The following is a 15,807-nucleotide window of genomic DNA, read 5'->3' as shown; positions in this document are numbered from 1 at the left end:
AAAAATTTGGCAGCCACCCAGCTGTCAGGTTAATTACACATCTGAATGCAATGCAGTGATATTGCTTATGTACAACACAGGATTTCTAATAGAATTTGTTTAATGCAGAGCTATTTGCTTCACTTCTTTGTTAGGAGCAGCAAATATGCTGCAAGGGATATGGCCCTTTGGATAAAGTGCAAAGCCAAGATCCTTCACCCCTAAGCAGTGATGAGCTGCCAAAATCTTAACAACCGGTTCCCTATAAAAAGTTCTGACTCAAGGGATGTGCCCCAGTATGTATTTTTTGTACCAACAGGGTTACCATAGGTCTGTATTTTCCATCAAAAATTCCTCCTGGACGATGATTTAAGAATCAAAAAGCCTGACCTGTCCGGGAAAATACGGATGTATGTTAACCCTGCCTAAAGTTCTTTTTTAAAAAGATGGGCCTGAACTAGAAATGAACTCCATTTCACATGTGTGGGTCCCTGCACTCCCTGGGAGTGTGCTAGGGTGACCAGATGTCCCGATTTTATAAGGGCAGTCACGCTTTTGGGGTCTTTTTCTTATATAGGCTCCTATTACCCCCACCCCCGTCATGATTATTCACACTTGCTGTCTGGTCACCCCAGGGTGTGCACATGTGTGGGTCCCAGCTGCTCGCTGCCCCCCTCGTTGAAGTAGGTGTGCAGGGTTACTAGCCTGGGAACTGCAGGGCACCAGTGGATGTGGGGCCAGCTGCAGACAGGGGCATGGGGCAGGGCTAGCTGGAGGCAGGGGATGCGGGGCTGGCTGCGGGCAGGGCAGGGGGTGCGGAGCTGGCTGGAGACAGGAGGGTGCAGGGTTGGCAGGACACAAGGGGTATGGGGCTGGCTGGAGACAGGGCAGGGGCTGACTGGAGGTAGGAGACTGGCTGCAGGCAGGGCAGGGAGGTGCAGGACTGGCTGGAGACAGGGTCTGCCTGCAGGCAGGACAGGGGTTGCGGCAGGGGCTTGCTGCGGGCAAGGAGTGCGGGGATGACTGGAGATGAGCTGGCTGCAGGCAGGGCAGAGGGTGCAGCGGGGCTGGCTGCAGGCAGGAGGTGCAGGGGTGGCTGGAGACGGGCTGGCTGTGGGCAGGGCAGGGGGTGCGGCAGGGGCTGGCTGCGGGTGGGGTGCGGGGGTGGCTGGAGGCAGGGCAAGGAGTGCGGGGGTGGCTGAAGGCAGGGGCTGGCTGCGGGCAGGGCAGGGGGTGCATGCGGCAGGGGTTGGCTGGATACAGGGGGTGCAGGGCTCGCTGGGGACAGGGCAGGGGGTGCGTGTGGCAGGGGCTGGCTGCGGGCAGGGCAGGGGGTGCGGGGGTGGCTGGAGACGGGCTGGCTGGAGGCAGGGCAGGGGGTGCGGGGGTGGCTGGAGTCAGGGCAGGGGGTGCCAGGGGCTGGCTGGCCGGGGCAGGGCAGGGGGTGCGGGGGTGGCTGCAGGCAGGAGTGGCTGCGGGCAAGGTGGTGGGTGCTCACGGGGAGAGAAGCCGGACGCAGCCCAGGCCCAGCAGAGCAGCCAGGGACCCACCAGGCAGCATCGGGAGCCCCAGGGCCAGGGGTTGGGGGAGCAGCAGCACCAGGGCTCGTGCCCAGGGCCAGGCAGCAGCCCACATGGCTCCTGCAGCGCAGCGCCCCCAGCGGCCGGAGGAGGAATTACATCACTTCCCGGCCGGAGCCCATCAAAGCCTCAGCGCCTCCCGCAAGGAAGCGGGTTAACAACCGGTTCTAAAACTGCTTCAAAATTTAACAACTGGTTCGCGCGAACCGGCTCCAGTTCACCACTGCCCCAAGAGCATTAAAGATCCTGGCACTTTTTGCAAGAGTTGGGGGTGTTAGCTTTACTGTTGTGGACAAACTGCTGTTTGGCTAATTACAGACTACATACTGCTTGCCGAAAATTCCCTTTGCAGCATTGGATGCAGCCTTCTGCTTTACTTCCTGACCTAAGCTGTTATATAGCTGCTGTGCACTACTATGTCATGCCTCAGAGGTGGCTGCATTTCCATACTGGGCAAAGAGATTTCTGTGTAGACCACATGTATACACTATATAAAGAACCTGAGGGTCCTTTGGGCAGAGAAGTGCTCAGATACCACAGTGATGAGTTAGAAGTAGAAGTAGATAGATATCACAATAACAGAGTAGCAGTTATAAACAAAGGAATAAAGCCAAGATGAGAACCTAAGAGATTAAAATAATGGATATGTAATTTTGAGCTCTCTAGAGAAAAAATGTGCTGCTACCCTGGTACAGAGAAAAATGGTGGTATCTCAAATATTACTGTGTGATAACTGTCAGCAAATTATCAAGTATCAGAGGGGTAGTCGTGTTAGTCTGGATTTGTAAAAGCGGCAAAGAGTCCTGTGGCACCTTATAGACTAACAGACATATTGGAGCATAAGCTTTCGTGGATGTGGATGCATTTGTGTCAGATGCATTTGTGTCAGCAAATTTTGACTTTTGAATGGTCACCATTAAATGAGGTTCCATATTTTTCCTCCTTTAAAGTAATAGAGGACATCAAAAAGACATATTGAGGATATGTGGATTTCTAGATAGATGCAAACATCAAAAGCCTTTACTATTATGGTTAATGCTTCATTATCTTAAATCAACATTATTATCTATTCAGAGATGACTGTTTTACCAAAAATACGTTTAATTAGTTTGCCACAACACAGACTTTCAAACAAGTGAAGATAACATTTTCTGTAGACCTAAAAATAAACATGATAAAAGAACTGGGTGGCTGAGCATGAGAAATATGGCTTAGTAGATCTGAAAGCGCGACATTCCCTGTAACCTCAGGTACAATTTCCAGGTGGGTTGACTCAGCCCTTCATCTTTCTAAAATACACACATTTATGTCCTTGCAGTTTATTGTTCATGAGTCTTTTGTATGAGACTTTAAGGTCTTTTCTGCTATGGGTGCATCATGAAGAGTGGGGGTTTGCCCCAATGATCTTGGCTCAGAATGTCTTCTTGCTGTCTTGTAATGGAGAACTGGGTGTAATATTGCAGTGTTTTTCTCGCTGCTGGCTGACTATGGTGGGTCTTGCATGCCTTGGCCCTCCAGCCAAATCAAAAAGTCCAAATGAACCCATTCCAGGGTTTACACCACTCTGTCTATGACAGGTGGGGAAGCCTAGGCCCACCCACTATGAGTTCCAGACCAGGGATCGTATAAATAGCATCTTCACACTGCTCGATTTCAGTTTGTTGCTGCTTCTTCCATGGGCCTTTCCTATCGGGCCCCTTTTAGCTTCACCCTTATCTCAGACTTAACATTCTTAGGTCCTCTCTCTCCCTGCAAATCCAGCTTAAGCAAATCAGTTAGGAACTGACCTGGTAAGGCCTTGCATCAACTTTTATCTGAGTCTGCTGTGCTCTGATTGGCTGCTTCCTTAAGGTCTCGCTAGACAGGCCTAAAGGACCCACCTTCACTGCTTCTTTCCAGTCACTTTGCTGCTTCATGGGGTGGGGTGTAGGAGGACCACAGGGCCAGGTGTTGGGAGCCACAAAGGCCACATAAACCTGGTCACATCCCATCTGTGCACTGGGTTGGGAGCTGCACTTCATCCCAGAGGTGCTCCCCTTTGAGCCACAACTGAGGCAACTCTATCTCAGTGGTGCTTGAGCATGTGTCTTCTCTAGTTCCTAAAAATTTTGGAACCCTTCAAGATGAAAGGATAATATATTATCCTTATTTTAAAATATTACTGTTTGGCTTATCACTTACCTACTCATATGTAGAACTCTGGGTTCATTACAAAGGCGGGTAAGCATTTTTGTCTTTACTTTATAGATGGGGAAATTGAAACACAAAGATATTAAGTGGTTTGCCCAAAATCAGACAGTGAGGCAGAGCCTGGAACAAAACCCAAGTTTCCTGACTCCCAGTCTGATACCATATATTCTGGACCATGCTGCCTTCCCATATTTTTCTACCATGTTCTTTCACTTGTGTATGCTGCTTGTATACCCTTATCAATGGGGACTATGCCCTAAACGTGTAAAGCTAGTAGAAGTTGGCATAACTCTATTGAAGTCAATGAAGTTTTGCTGATTTATGCTAGTGGAGTCCTGGCCCCGTGTGGAGACTTTTTTTGTATTGTTCTGCGTATTTCGGAAATAATTCTCTCTGCAAACAGTGAATTGATATATCTGTATATTTACTTTTTTGAATTTAAGAAAGTGTTTTTTCTTGCTAGGTATCCCGCCAAACATTTCACCTCTCACCTCCCCATGCCATTCACCTATTCAGGGAACCCCAGCCACCAGTCCCACTGGCAAAACCTCTTCTGTGCAATTTCCAGACCCTACTGACACCAAGCAAACCCTGAAACCACACAAGGTTTTAACTTCTACTCAGAGCGCACCTGACCTTTCAGAGCAGATTATGGGGCCTCCTGTCATCTGTAGCAGGTAAGATGTTAATTTGATAAACATCTGCTTGTTATTCCCTTTTTCTTATCCATATTCTTGATTTATTTCAGCACAGTATATTGATATAATTTTCCCCACATTAAAGTAGTTCACTGTATGCCAGTAATGGTTTAGTTCAATGCTACACAGTATTTTTAAAGTTCAAAACAATTAACTGCAATTAAAAGCTTTTACTTATGTTGAGTATGTAGTCTGATTTATAGAAAATCGATCTGTGATTTTTTTATCTCAATTTTCATGTTAATGAAATGTGTTTTTTGTGCCACACTCAAGTCACAATAACACAGACTTCAGGGTCATGTTCCAGTTTTTCAATATACAAACCTTATTCCAGAGATGACAGTCAGCCACCTAGGATTTGGAAAAGTACAGACGAAAGATCCACAGTGGGTCAGTTTTTCTGATGCAGGCAAAAGCTTAAATGTTCCAGATAAACTATTTGTACTTGAAATTCAAATGGACTGTGCATCCTCCTCTCCCCTATCCCAGGTACATTTTATAGTTATGCCCAATGTATAGCTGCCACACTAGCTTTTTGCCTTTAGCATTTTCAAAATACACAGTTTCTCCTAAGTTATACAGTACTAGCACAATACTATATATAATTAAACTAAGTCTGCATTGCAGTGGGCTTTGCCTCAAATGGACTAAATGGATTACATCCTTCCAGAGGTGGAGACAAATACGCAGAATAGTAAAGGTAGTGAATATTTTAAAGAAGCAATTGCAATGAAGAAGTCTGTTGCTACTGCCAAATATTACAAAATGATGCAGTCATACCATACTTTAAGTGACTCTTAGTTGCTCTAAGAGAACACAGCTTCTAACTTGGGTGGTCACCACCTGGATGTACTGTTGTTTCATGTCTCCAGATTCAGTTGAAGTGAAACCTGAATAATGGACTTGTCAATGTGTGTCCAATGCAACATTAAGAAATTTCAGTATCATGGTGTGAAGTGTGTCAGCCCTGTTGGAGATCGGCATGAACACAGTCAAGCTCATCACATTACTAGTTTTGATCTCAGCAGTTATGTTTTTGTGACCTGGGGTCAATGAGAAGAGAACAGTTTACAATAGGGGTCTCTTTCATTTGAGATAATGTTGGATTAAATACTAGAAAGTGTTGACGTGCTATCTCAGTCCCAGGGGTTTAGTTCATTGATTTCTCAAAAATCATCAGTGGTTTTTTTGACTGACTTATTCACATGGCTTTTGATAAGTGCCGTTTTTATTGTCTGTTGATGGAGTTTGCTGTGTGTGGAGTTAGGTGGGGACGCTCAAAGCTGAGGCTGCGAGTAGTTGCTGTGATAAGAAACTACATTGTTGGCATTTAGCAACCTTACCTCGTTTTTGAAACAAAACATTTAGGTATAAATGGTATAAACATATTGTTAAACTCAACTAGTACCCCAGCCAAAAATATCAGTGTTGTCAACGCAAATATAAATGCGATCCATTAAAATACTAATAATAAATATCATCATTACCGTGAACACTCTTGCAGAATCATCAGTAACAATAACAATTTACTTGTTACTGGTATACAGATGTCACTTCTGCAGATACAAGCTGAACCCCTAACACATAAATAATGTACCCACTGCTCACATAAATATAATATATAAAATAATAGCTAAGGGAGACAGATTGGGTTATCCCACAAGAAAATGTCACTGAGAGTTGATTGCATGAGTAGTGATGATAAATTTTCTCAAGGCTGGATATTCAGAGTGTAAGCTATTATGTGTTCGTGGTATATGAGGTAAAAACAATGAAGGAAAGAGTACCTAATTCTACATTAAACGCAAACAAAAAACTGACGAGTTAGTAGCTCTGCTCTCTCTCACTGCCCAGCAGTTATAAGGCTGCTGCTCATTGGAGACTGGATCCACAGTCAGATGAAGTCAGTTAAGAGACTTCCCTTGTCTCCAGTGTGCTCCAGGCCCAGGAGATTAGTGGCATATATTCAGCACTTGGTTTTAGCTCTGCTTGTCTTATACTCCACACCTGAGTGAAGTGTGGCAGGCTAGTTGGCAATTAAACTGTCTAGCCAGCTTTCCTAAATGCTGTAGCAGCACAAATCAATAAGTCATTCAGTGTCATCCACATTGTCCAATTTTGTGGCCCTCATTATTTGGGCATTTACCCAATTTGAATTTGATAAGCACTTTTAAATGGGATAAAACCAATAACATACATAGGATCTCTGGTTTTTTTTTAACTTAGAGCTTGTCTACATTTACCGTGGATCGATGCTGTGGTGATCGATCCACCAGGGGTTGATTTAGTGGGTCTAGTGAAGACCCGCTAAATTGACCGCCAGTCGCTCTCCCATCAACTCTGGTACTCGACTGGAACTAGAAGCATAAGGTAAGTTGATGGGAGAGTTTCTCACGTCAGTCCAGCACGGTGTAGACACTACAATAAGTCGACCTAAGCTACGTCGACTCCAGCTACATTATTCTTGTATTTGGAGTTGTGTAACTTAAGTTGATTTAATCCCCTAGTGTAGACCTGCCCTTAGACTGTTAAAATTGCTCCTTCTTTAAGGTATCAAATCGCAGGCAGGCTAAGAACATTTGCAGGATGTTCAGGTACTGTGGTGATCATCACATGGTAAAACCATAATAAGACAGAGCACAATCTTAACATTGAATGCATAGGAGAGTGAAGCTTCAATCCTCATACTGCAGATTCCGAAGTAATAGGATGAGATGGTGACTAAAGGTAGAGATGAACTTCTGGGGGTGGGGTGTGTGTGGGTGTGAGAGAGAGAGAGCGCGCACAAGCACACAACATACATACATACATATATACATACACTCTCACTCATAACATCATGAAGGTCTGATGGCATCACAAAACACCAAAAGGTAAGGCTTGGATTTCAATCAGTTCCTCTCCAGTGCAATAGAACCTGCACAAACGTTTCTTCTTTATGCAATTTTTAATCATGTTAAACAACCAATCTAAATAATGTTATAATTGTGCTCTTGCAAAAATAGCCTTTAGTTTTGTAAGCAAGGTTACAAAATTTTGCCAGTGTAAGAGTCACTAACGGTCTCATCCAAAGCCCCTTGAAAACATGAAAAGAGTTCCCACTTTTGCAATCACTAAAAAATTTCCTTTGCCTCCAAGGACTTTGGATCAGGCCCCAAGTTTCCTACAGACTGTCTTAACAGTGTGCTCACTTTTGCCGTCCTTTGCGCTCCGTTTTCACTTGATATCCCTGAATTCAGTGCTTAATTTGTGCCAGGGTTGACCCCTGACACCTCTAAGACTGGCAGTTCATAGCCTCTGCACCTCGGGGCTTCCCATGTCAGGAAAGAAAAAAAAATTGCTTGAGCTCTGGCACCTCTTTCATCACAAATTAAACAGTGCCTGAATTGTTTGGATTTTGCAACTCCAGGCATTCCAAATAGCTTCTGAATTCCCATTTAGCCCTTTGAAAGTGGGATCATTTTAGCCAAAAAACCTTCTTACTCACAGCATGCACCCTATGTAGAGTTAACCTGGCAGTATAGAACCAAAAACACCCTAAGGGCATTTTGTGTTTGGAACTGTTGATAACAACTCTGCTCTGATGCCTTTTCTCTGCCATATATTATTTTTATTTATTGGTATTTTCGTTACTCCTAAAGATCCCAACCAGGGTTGAGACCACACTGTGCTAGGCACCATACGCACACAGCATAGACCAAGCTCTTCCACAGCTTCCAATATAAAAGACAAGACAGATATTCTGATATAGAAAAATAACAAAAAAGCAGATATAAATCAGAATATAGTTCTAAAGCTTTATCAATTTTTTATAGCAAAGAACATCAGGAATTATTACCATAGCTAACTGGGGGCATGGGTGAGGAATCATAATCAGTCCAAAGCTCACTCCTGACTCTCAGAAATGGTGGTTATCTCCTCCCAGATACAAAACTGATACCCTCTAACAGATCCTTTTTGTACTGGAAAACCTGCAGCTTTTTTCTTAAAGCAACCATCCAGTTCAAAGCAAAAGAGTGGTTTATTACAAATTTCCTGATCTTTCCATTCTCTGCAATATAAAGGTATTTGTGTATTTTTAAAAAAGATGCTTTGGCTAGGAAGAGGAGAGGATAACCAGTTGAGCACTGTTGAGCTGTACTCTCAGATAAATGAAGATTCCTGGGAGGAAACTTGTTTTGCATCATTTACTCCTAAAGAGGAAGTCATTTTTGTGGCAAATTAGTTCTGCATGTTGCCACTATAGGTGGTTTTGCTGCTTGGCTGCTAAATCATAAATGTTCTGCTTGCAACAAAAGATGGGGCAAGAAGAGATTTGTGAACATGTACTGTATGTATCCATTTGAAGAAAATTAGTTATTTTAATTTATTAAAAATGTGCCTCACTCAAGCATCAAATGAGGAAGATTGCTCTTGTGGCTAAGGAACTCACCTGGGAATCAAGAGATCTGATTCAGTTCCTGGCTTTTCTGCCACAGGCTTCCTGTGTGATCTTGGACAGGTCACTTACTTTCTCTTTGAGCCTCAACTCCATCTGAAAAATGCAGATAATGATATTTCCCTATCATACAGGGGTCTTTCAGCTCTATTAATTGGTGTTTGTGATGGTACTACAGTTATGGTAACCTTCTAGGTAACAAGCTGGATTTTTGTATTAGGCTAATGGGCTGAGAACTCAATACCCAAACAATGTTTTAAAAATATGATTACGTATAGATTGTAGTGTATCCCAATAGACCTTTAGAGGCAAATATTTCAAAAGACCTGCCTGGTGCCTGTGGGTATGTATGGATGGGTGTTTTTGTTTTGCTTTGTTTTGTGTATTGTTTTGTTTTCCTAAAACATTTTTCCATTTCCTGGGAATTGGTGAGTGTGTCTACTTGTCATCTATCATGCTTGTTGACTATTTGAGTGCCAGCTCATTTACCTGACACACTGGTCAAAACATCCCTCTAGTGCTACTATACTTGATATGTTCTCACTGAAGTCCAACAGCATTGCCTTACTTTTATATTGCGTATGATGATATATGTGTTTCTAAGCATGCATATGACAGGAGGGAGAACCCGCTAAAAATGTCTATATTCTACTTAAAGAAAAGGAGTACTTGTGGCACCTTAGAGACTAATGCCACAAGTACTCCTTTTCTTTTTGCGAATACAGACTAACACGGCTGCTACTCTGAAACCTATATTCTACTTGAATCACTTAAGACTGGTTTGGGTCCTGGTGAATTTTCCTCTTGTTCATTCATTCATTCTTTTATTTATAGTGTAATTGTGTTATATTTTCATTTTGCTCTTTTGTACCTGTAAACTTAGAAAATAATAAACATCATTTAAAAATCATATTGGGGTGGGATCCACTGATATGATGTGCCTCCTTTCCACCACTCTGGCAACGGCAAGCAGCTCTAAACCCAGCTTAGCTGGCTGGTTAAGCCGCATTTATGGCTGCCTTTTGCAATACTGGCACCCATCAAAAAATGAGAGCATTCCTGTGAATTTGTCTTTTGACTGCACAAAGATCTCTAGATTATAAGGTAGGGCATAATCCTGTACTAGGATTAAGAAAAGGTCTAGATGACTTTTCCTCCTTAATTTACATGATTCTTTAATGTTCATGTTCCTTGATATTGTGTTCCAGCTGTGGCAGACCGTATAGCCAAATAGGTTCTGGCACTGGTGTGCTGGATAGAGGTGATGCAACAACACGTGCCCTGACCAGAACAGGTAATTTGCTGGTTGTAAAATCAAAAAAGTTGTTCCTCTAAAATATGGTTGTTAAAGGAGTGTGTAGACACTCCTGTCTTTTTTTTTTCTTTTAAAATACAGAAATTGTACATGGGTGAGATCACAGGAATGACATTTGTATTTCCTTTCCTTTGGAACAGTAACAATCCTAGGCCAAGGCCATCCCCTTAACACACTCTCCATGCAAAAGGTGGTTGTGAGCATCCAGAGGTGTCAGCTGTTATTTCAGCAGCCTGCTCAAGTCCAGGGATCTGCAACAGAGAAGAGGATGGGTGGAGATATATCCCTGTCCCTGCCAATTCTGTGGGCAACCTGCAGAAGGGTTAATGCAGCATAGGCTATATTCACCTTACCACGGAGACCCTTCTGTGCCAGGAAATCCCTTTCAAGGCATGGTGACTCTGGCAGGCTCCATTGAAGCCACGTTACAGCTATGTCTACACTGCACACCACTCGCAGCGGTGTATAGGATATGTGTAGCTACACGCCTCAGTGAAAAGCAGGCTGTACCCACACTGCATTATGTAGCTACATGTGTCACTGAAAGGCTCTGGCAGGAGGGAGGCAGTGGGGAAAGGTTCTGGGAGCTCCCCACTGCTACAGCCTTTAACTGTGGCAAGGAAAGGCTCTGGCAGAGAGGAAGCAGCGTGGAAAGGCTCAGCAGCAGGGAGCTGCCAGAGCCTTTTTCTGCTGCTGGAGTATTTCCTTGCAGCAAGGAAAGGCTCCTGCAATGGGGAAATTCTCCAGGAACAGGGAGCTGCCAGAGTCTTTCCCCACTGCAGGAGCATTTCACTTCTGAAGTCGCAGTGTAGATGTGAGAGGCACTGCTTGGGCATGTAGAGGTCGTGTTGGGTACATACCCTGGTACATATCCACAGGGTTAAGGCATGTCTTTATTCTACTCACCTAAGCAGTGCCTTACTGTCTACACTGCTATTTATGCCCATCTAGGGGGGCATATAGTCTATGTACTGTACATGCTGCTGAAAGGAGTGTGCAGTGTGAACATACCCTAGAAGTGAGCTAGGGATGTGGACAGGCATGTGTCTGGTCTGAGAGCTAGACACGCAGCCTCCTCAATTTTGTAACAGTGAGAGTAATTAACTGTTGGAACCATTTATCTAGGGTTGTGGTGGATTCTCCATCACTGACCATTTTTAAATCAAGAGTGGGTATTTTTCTACAAGATCTATTCTAAGAATTACTTTGGGGAAGTTCTATGGCCTGTGTTATACAGGAGGTCAGACTAGATGATCGCAAAGGTCCCTTCTGGCCTTGAAATCTATGAATATAGCAAAAGTTAAAGCCTCAGTAAGGTAATCGTATGTTGATTTCCTCTCCATATTAGATATCCAGAAGCTGCACATTATGTAGCATTTATTGTGTGTTTACTCACTAATTTTAAGTGTAAATTATTCAGTAACATACAGACCCTGGAAGTTGCTTTTCAGGTTGTTTATCACATCATTGTATGTGGTAACGTTGTTTTGAAGGATACAGACAGCACATCAGTATTTTATTCTATCACTTTTTATTTTTACAAGAGTTGGAATAAAATAGGATTTTGGAAATCCTATAACTTTTTTCTATCCAGAAAAATTTTCTTTCTAAAATTTTAATACTTTCTTCCATTGCAGACTTTTCTATCAGCAGCTGTTCTTTCTGACAGCTTCATTTCTCCATGTAATTTACACATGGAACTGTAACTCTTGCTCAGGAACTAGGCAGTAGAATATCTGTATATTTATATGTAGTCGTGAAGCTAAATTCAACCTTCAGATGTAGGTGCTTGGGGTTTTCAGTAACTTCAGGGAGAGTCATATTCATCCCAGGGCAGCACTTAGTTCATATACTGTAAAAGTAATTGTATATGTTAAAAATATACCATATGTGGCAAAAAGTATTTATAAAGAGGAATCTGAATAAGCTCTACATTAACTCAGTTTTAGAGGGTTAAAAATGTGCAATAAATATGATCTCACTCTGTCACCTAATTTGGCCCATCCTAATAATAGTCCTCAGAGTTTCCTCATTCTGCGGTCCCAGTTTTCAGGCCCTGCCATGGTACCTCTTTCATGGTACATGGTACCAGTGCAGTTGAATAGACTGTCAGATATCAGCCCTAGCCAAGCAGCATGTATGTATATGAATCAGAGATCATGTTGTTGTTACTCAAATGGTCAGAGAGAATGCTCTTTTAGTAGGGTCTTACAGCTCTCAAAACAGTCCTATTTGCATTGTAGATGATCCAGCTCAAGCCACCTCTGATTATGAAACCAACAACAGTGACAGCAGTGATATTGTACAAAATGACGATGAGACGGATTGCTCTAAAGAACAGATGCGGAAGGGATCTGTCTGCAGAACGTACGCGCCTGAGACTATCATATTGCACCCTTTAATACCACCTGAGGTAGTTCACAATTGCTTTAAATAATGTTTTCATACTGTATTCAAATACACCTCGAGACACTGGGGAAAGAATGATGCAGTCTAAAGACCCTGGACAAGATTTTCAAAAATAATTGCATAAATTAGGGTCATGTCCACATTTATATATCTTTTAATAGGAGATTTGATTTTCTAAAGCACTAAGCATCCATTCAAATCAGTGGGAGCTGTTGAGTGCTTAGCATTTTTGAAAATTAAGTCACCTATTTTGATTAGGATTCTAACTTTAAGCACACATTTTTGAAAACTTTGCTTCTAAGATATGGAAATAATATTGTGTATGTTACCAGTACAATGTGTACAGTCTTTCTGATTAGCCATGTAAACACTTTAATGGCCTAGTAAACCTTGTAATGTTGTTTAGCATATGCAGTGGTCACCATTAAAAAAATTAACATTTGCCAAAGGGTACTACACAATTATGGTTATTTCCTGTACTAAATATAGGAAAGACATTTGTACCTCATATACCATATACTCTGAGACTAATGCTGGCATATGCTGATGTTTTCATATGACCACTGTAGTGAGTTTAAGTTTGGTTCAAACAAGCAAGCAAATGTTTAGTCAAAATTTTAAAGCCCCTTAAATCTGTGTAATTAGAGTAAAAAACTCTCACGAGAACAACATTTCTAGCAATCTCTGCTTCTGGTCAGAGCTGGATATGCCAGGAGAAAAGATTTTTCTAGAGGTATTTTGACCCTTTTGTTTCCACTTCTGGTCATGACTTGAAAATGAAGAGCTGTGAGAGAGTAAGGAGTAGGAGGCAGGGAAAGGTTCAGATTTCAGATTTCAAAAAAGGTTTCTTTTCAGTGTCTCAGAGTGGAACAAGAGAGGGATTCTTATTTTATTATATCTAAATATGTTACTTACACATTCCTATTCACTGTAAGACTAGCTTGGAATTTGTTGCCTGAATCCAGTTGTTAGTCTCTCGCAGTCCACTTTATGGAAGTAACAAATGAATATGTTTTCTTCTGCTCAATACAAGTTTTACAATAAAAGTGAATGACCTCTCTGCAGCTGTAATAATCAGACACTGATCTTTCATTTCCATGATTACATATCAATTCCAGCTTAACAAAAATTATAAAGTAGAAGGACTAAATTAAGGTATGGTGGGAACAAGCGTACCTCCATTGTATTCAATGAGATAGCACCTGCTTACACCAGTGGTTAATTTTGGTCCTAGGTTTATAGCGCTTTTACCTCTTTAGTTTGACTTTTCATAAGTCTGTGATCTATCAGAATCCTCTCTTTTGATTCTTGGTGCAGAACAAACCTATCCTTGCCCCAGAGCCTCTTGTCATGGACAACTTGGACTCCCTTATGGATCAGCTAAACAACTGGAACTTCCCAGTCTTTGATTTGGTGGAAAAAATAGGAAAGAAATGTGGTCGGATCCTCAGCCAGGTAAGAAGTATGTTTTGTACAGGCAGGTTGGATGTGCAGTCCCGGTATACTGTGTGTACGTAGACAGATACAGACTAAAATAGAGCTTTAAAAATGTGATGGGTCTTGTAAGTTATAGCAGCATAGGAACCAAGAAATCCTGCCATACAGTTCCATGATAGCAACAAGAAGAAAAGGAATACTTGTGGCACCTTAGAAACTAACAAATGTATTTGAGCATAAGCTTTCGTGAGCTACAGCTCACTTCATCGGATGCAATGTGCACATTTGTTAGTCTCTAAGGTGCCACAAGTACTCCTTTTCTTTTTGCGAATACAGACTAACACGGCTGCTACTCTGAAACCTGTCATGATAGCAGCAGCTGAGCTAATTCCACAAATCTATTACCATTAAAAAGTCTCGGTTCTACTTCATAGAATCATAGAATATCAGGGTTGGAAGGGACCTCAGGAGGTCATCTAGTCCAACCCCCTGCTTAAAGCAGGACCAATCCCCAACTAGATCATCCCAGCCAGGGCTTTGTCAAGCCTGACCTTAAAAACTTCTAAGGAAGGAGATTCCACCACCTCCCTAGGTAACGCATTCCAGTGTTTCACCACCCTCCTAGTGAAAAAGTTTTTCCTAAGATCCAACCTAAACCTCCCCCACTGCAACTTGAGACCATTACTCCTTGTTCTGTCATCTGCTACCACTGAGAACAGTCTAGATCCAGCCTCTTTGGAACCCGCTTTCAGGTAGTTGAAAGCAGCTATCAAATCCCCCCTCATTCTTCTCTTCCGCAGACTAAACAATCCCAGTTCCCTCAGCCTCTCTTCATAAGTCATGTGTTCCAGTCCCCTAATCATTTTTGTTGCCCTCCTCTGGACATTTTCCAATTTTTCCACATCCTTCTTGTAGTGTGGGGCTCAAAACTGGACACAGTACTCCAGATGAGGCCTCACCAATGTCGAATAGAGGGGAACAATCACGTCCCTCGATCTGCTGGCAATGCCCCTACTTATACATCCCAAAATGCCATTGGCCTTCTTGGCAACAAGGGCAGACTGTTGACTCATATCCAGCTTCTCATCCACTGTAACCCCTGGGTCCTTTTCTGCAGAACTGCTGCCTAGCTGTTTGGTCCCTAGTCTGTAGCGGTGCATGGGATTCTTCCGTCCTAAGTGCAGGACTCTGCACTTGTCCTTGTTGAACCTCATCAGATTTCTTTTGGCCCAATCCTCTAATTTATCTAGGGCCCTCTGTATCCTATCCCTACCCTCCACCATATCTACCTCTCCTCCCAGTTTAGTGTCATATGCAAACTTGCTGAGAGTGCAATCCACGCCATCCTCTGGCTCATTAATGAAGATATTGAACAAAACCGGCCCGAGGACCGACCCTTGGGGCACTCCACTTGATACCGGCTGCCAACTAGACATGGAGCCATTGATCACTACCCGTTGAGCCCAACAATCTAGCCAGCTTTCTATCCTCCTTATAGTCCATTCATCCAGCCCATACTACTTTAACTTGCTGGCAAGAATACTGTGGGAGACCATGTCAAAAGCTGTGCTAAAGTCAAGGAACAACACGTCCACTGCTTTCCCCTCATCCACAGAGCCAGTTATCTCGTCATAGAAGGCAATTAGATTAGTCAGGCATGACCTGCCCTTGGTGAATCCATGCTGACTGTTCCTGATCACTTTCCTCTCCTCGAAGTGCTTCCAAGTTGATTCCTTGAGGACCTGCTCCATGATTTTTTCC

At 42.9% G+C, this 15,807-nt stretch overlaps 1 protein-coding gene across 1 annotated transcript in view; it reads left to right on the top strand.

Moving 5' to 3' along the window:
* The window catches only part of PDE3A (phosphodiesterase 3A), a 376,294-nt gene that overhangs the window by 319,837 nt on the left and 40,650 nt on the right, over positions 1-15,807 (top strand). Inside the window, exons 6-9 of the mRNA XM_038380928.2 lie at positions 4,213-4,426; positions 10,094-10,179; positions 12,444-12,613; positions 13,927-14,064. Coding sequence (XP_038236856.1) covers positions 4,213-4,426; positions 10,094-10,179; positions 12,444-12,613; positions 13,927-14,064 — 608 coding nt within the window. The remainder of the gene's footprint in view (positions 1-4,212; positions 4,427-10,093; positions 10,180-12,443; positions 12,614-13,926; positions 14,065-15,807) is intronic.

Source organism: Dermochelys coriacea, chromosome 1, assembly GCF_009764565.3.
Source record: "Dermochelys coriacea isolate rDerCor1 chromosome 1, rDerCor1.pri.v4, whole genome shotgun sequence".
In the NCBI taxonomy this organism is placed as follows: Eukaryota; Metazoa; Chordata; order Testudines; family Dermochelyidae; genus Dermochelys; species Dermochelys coriacea.
The sequence above is the reverse complement of the archived record's forward strand: the minus strand, read 5'-3'. Positions and strand labels throughout refer to the sequence as shown.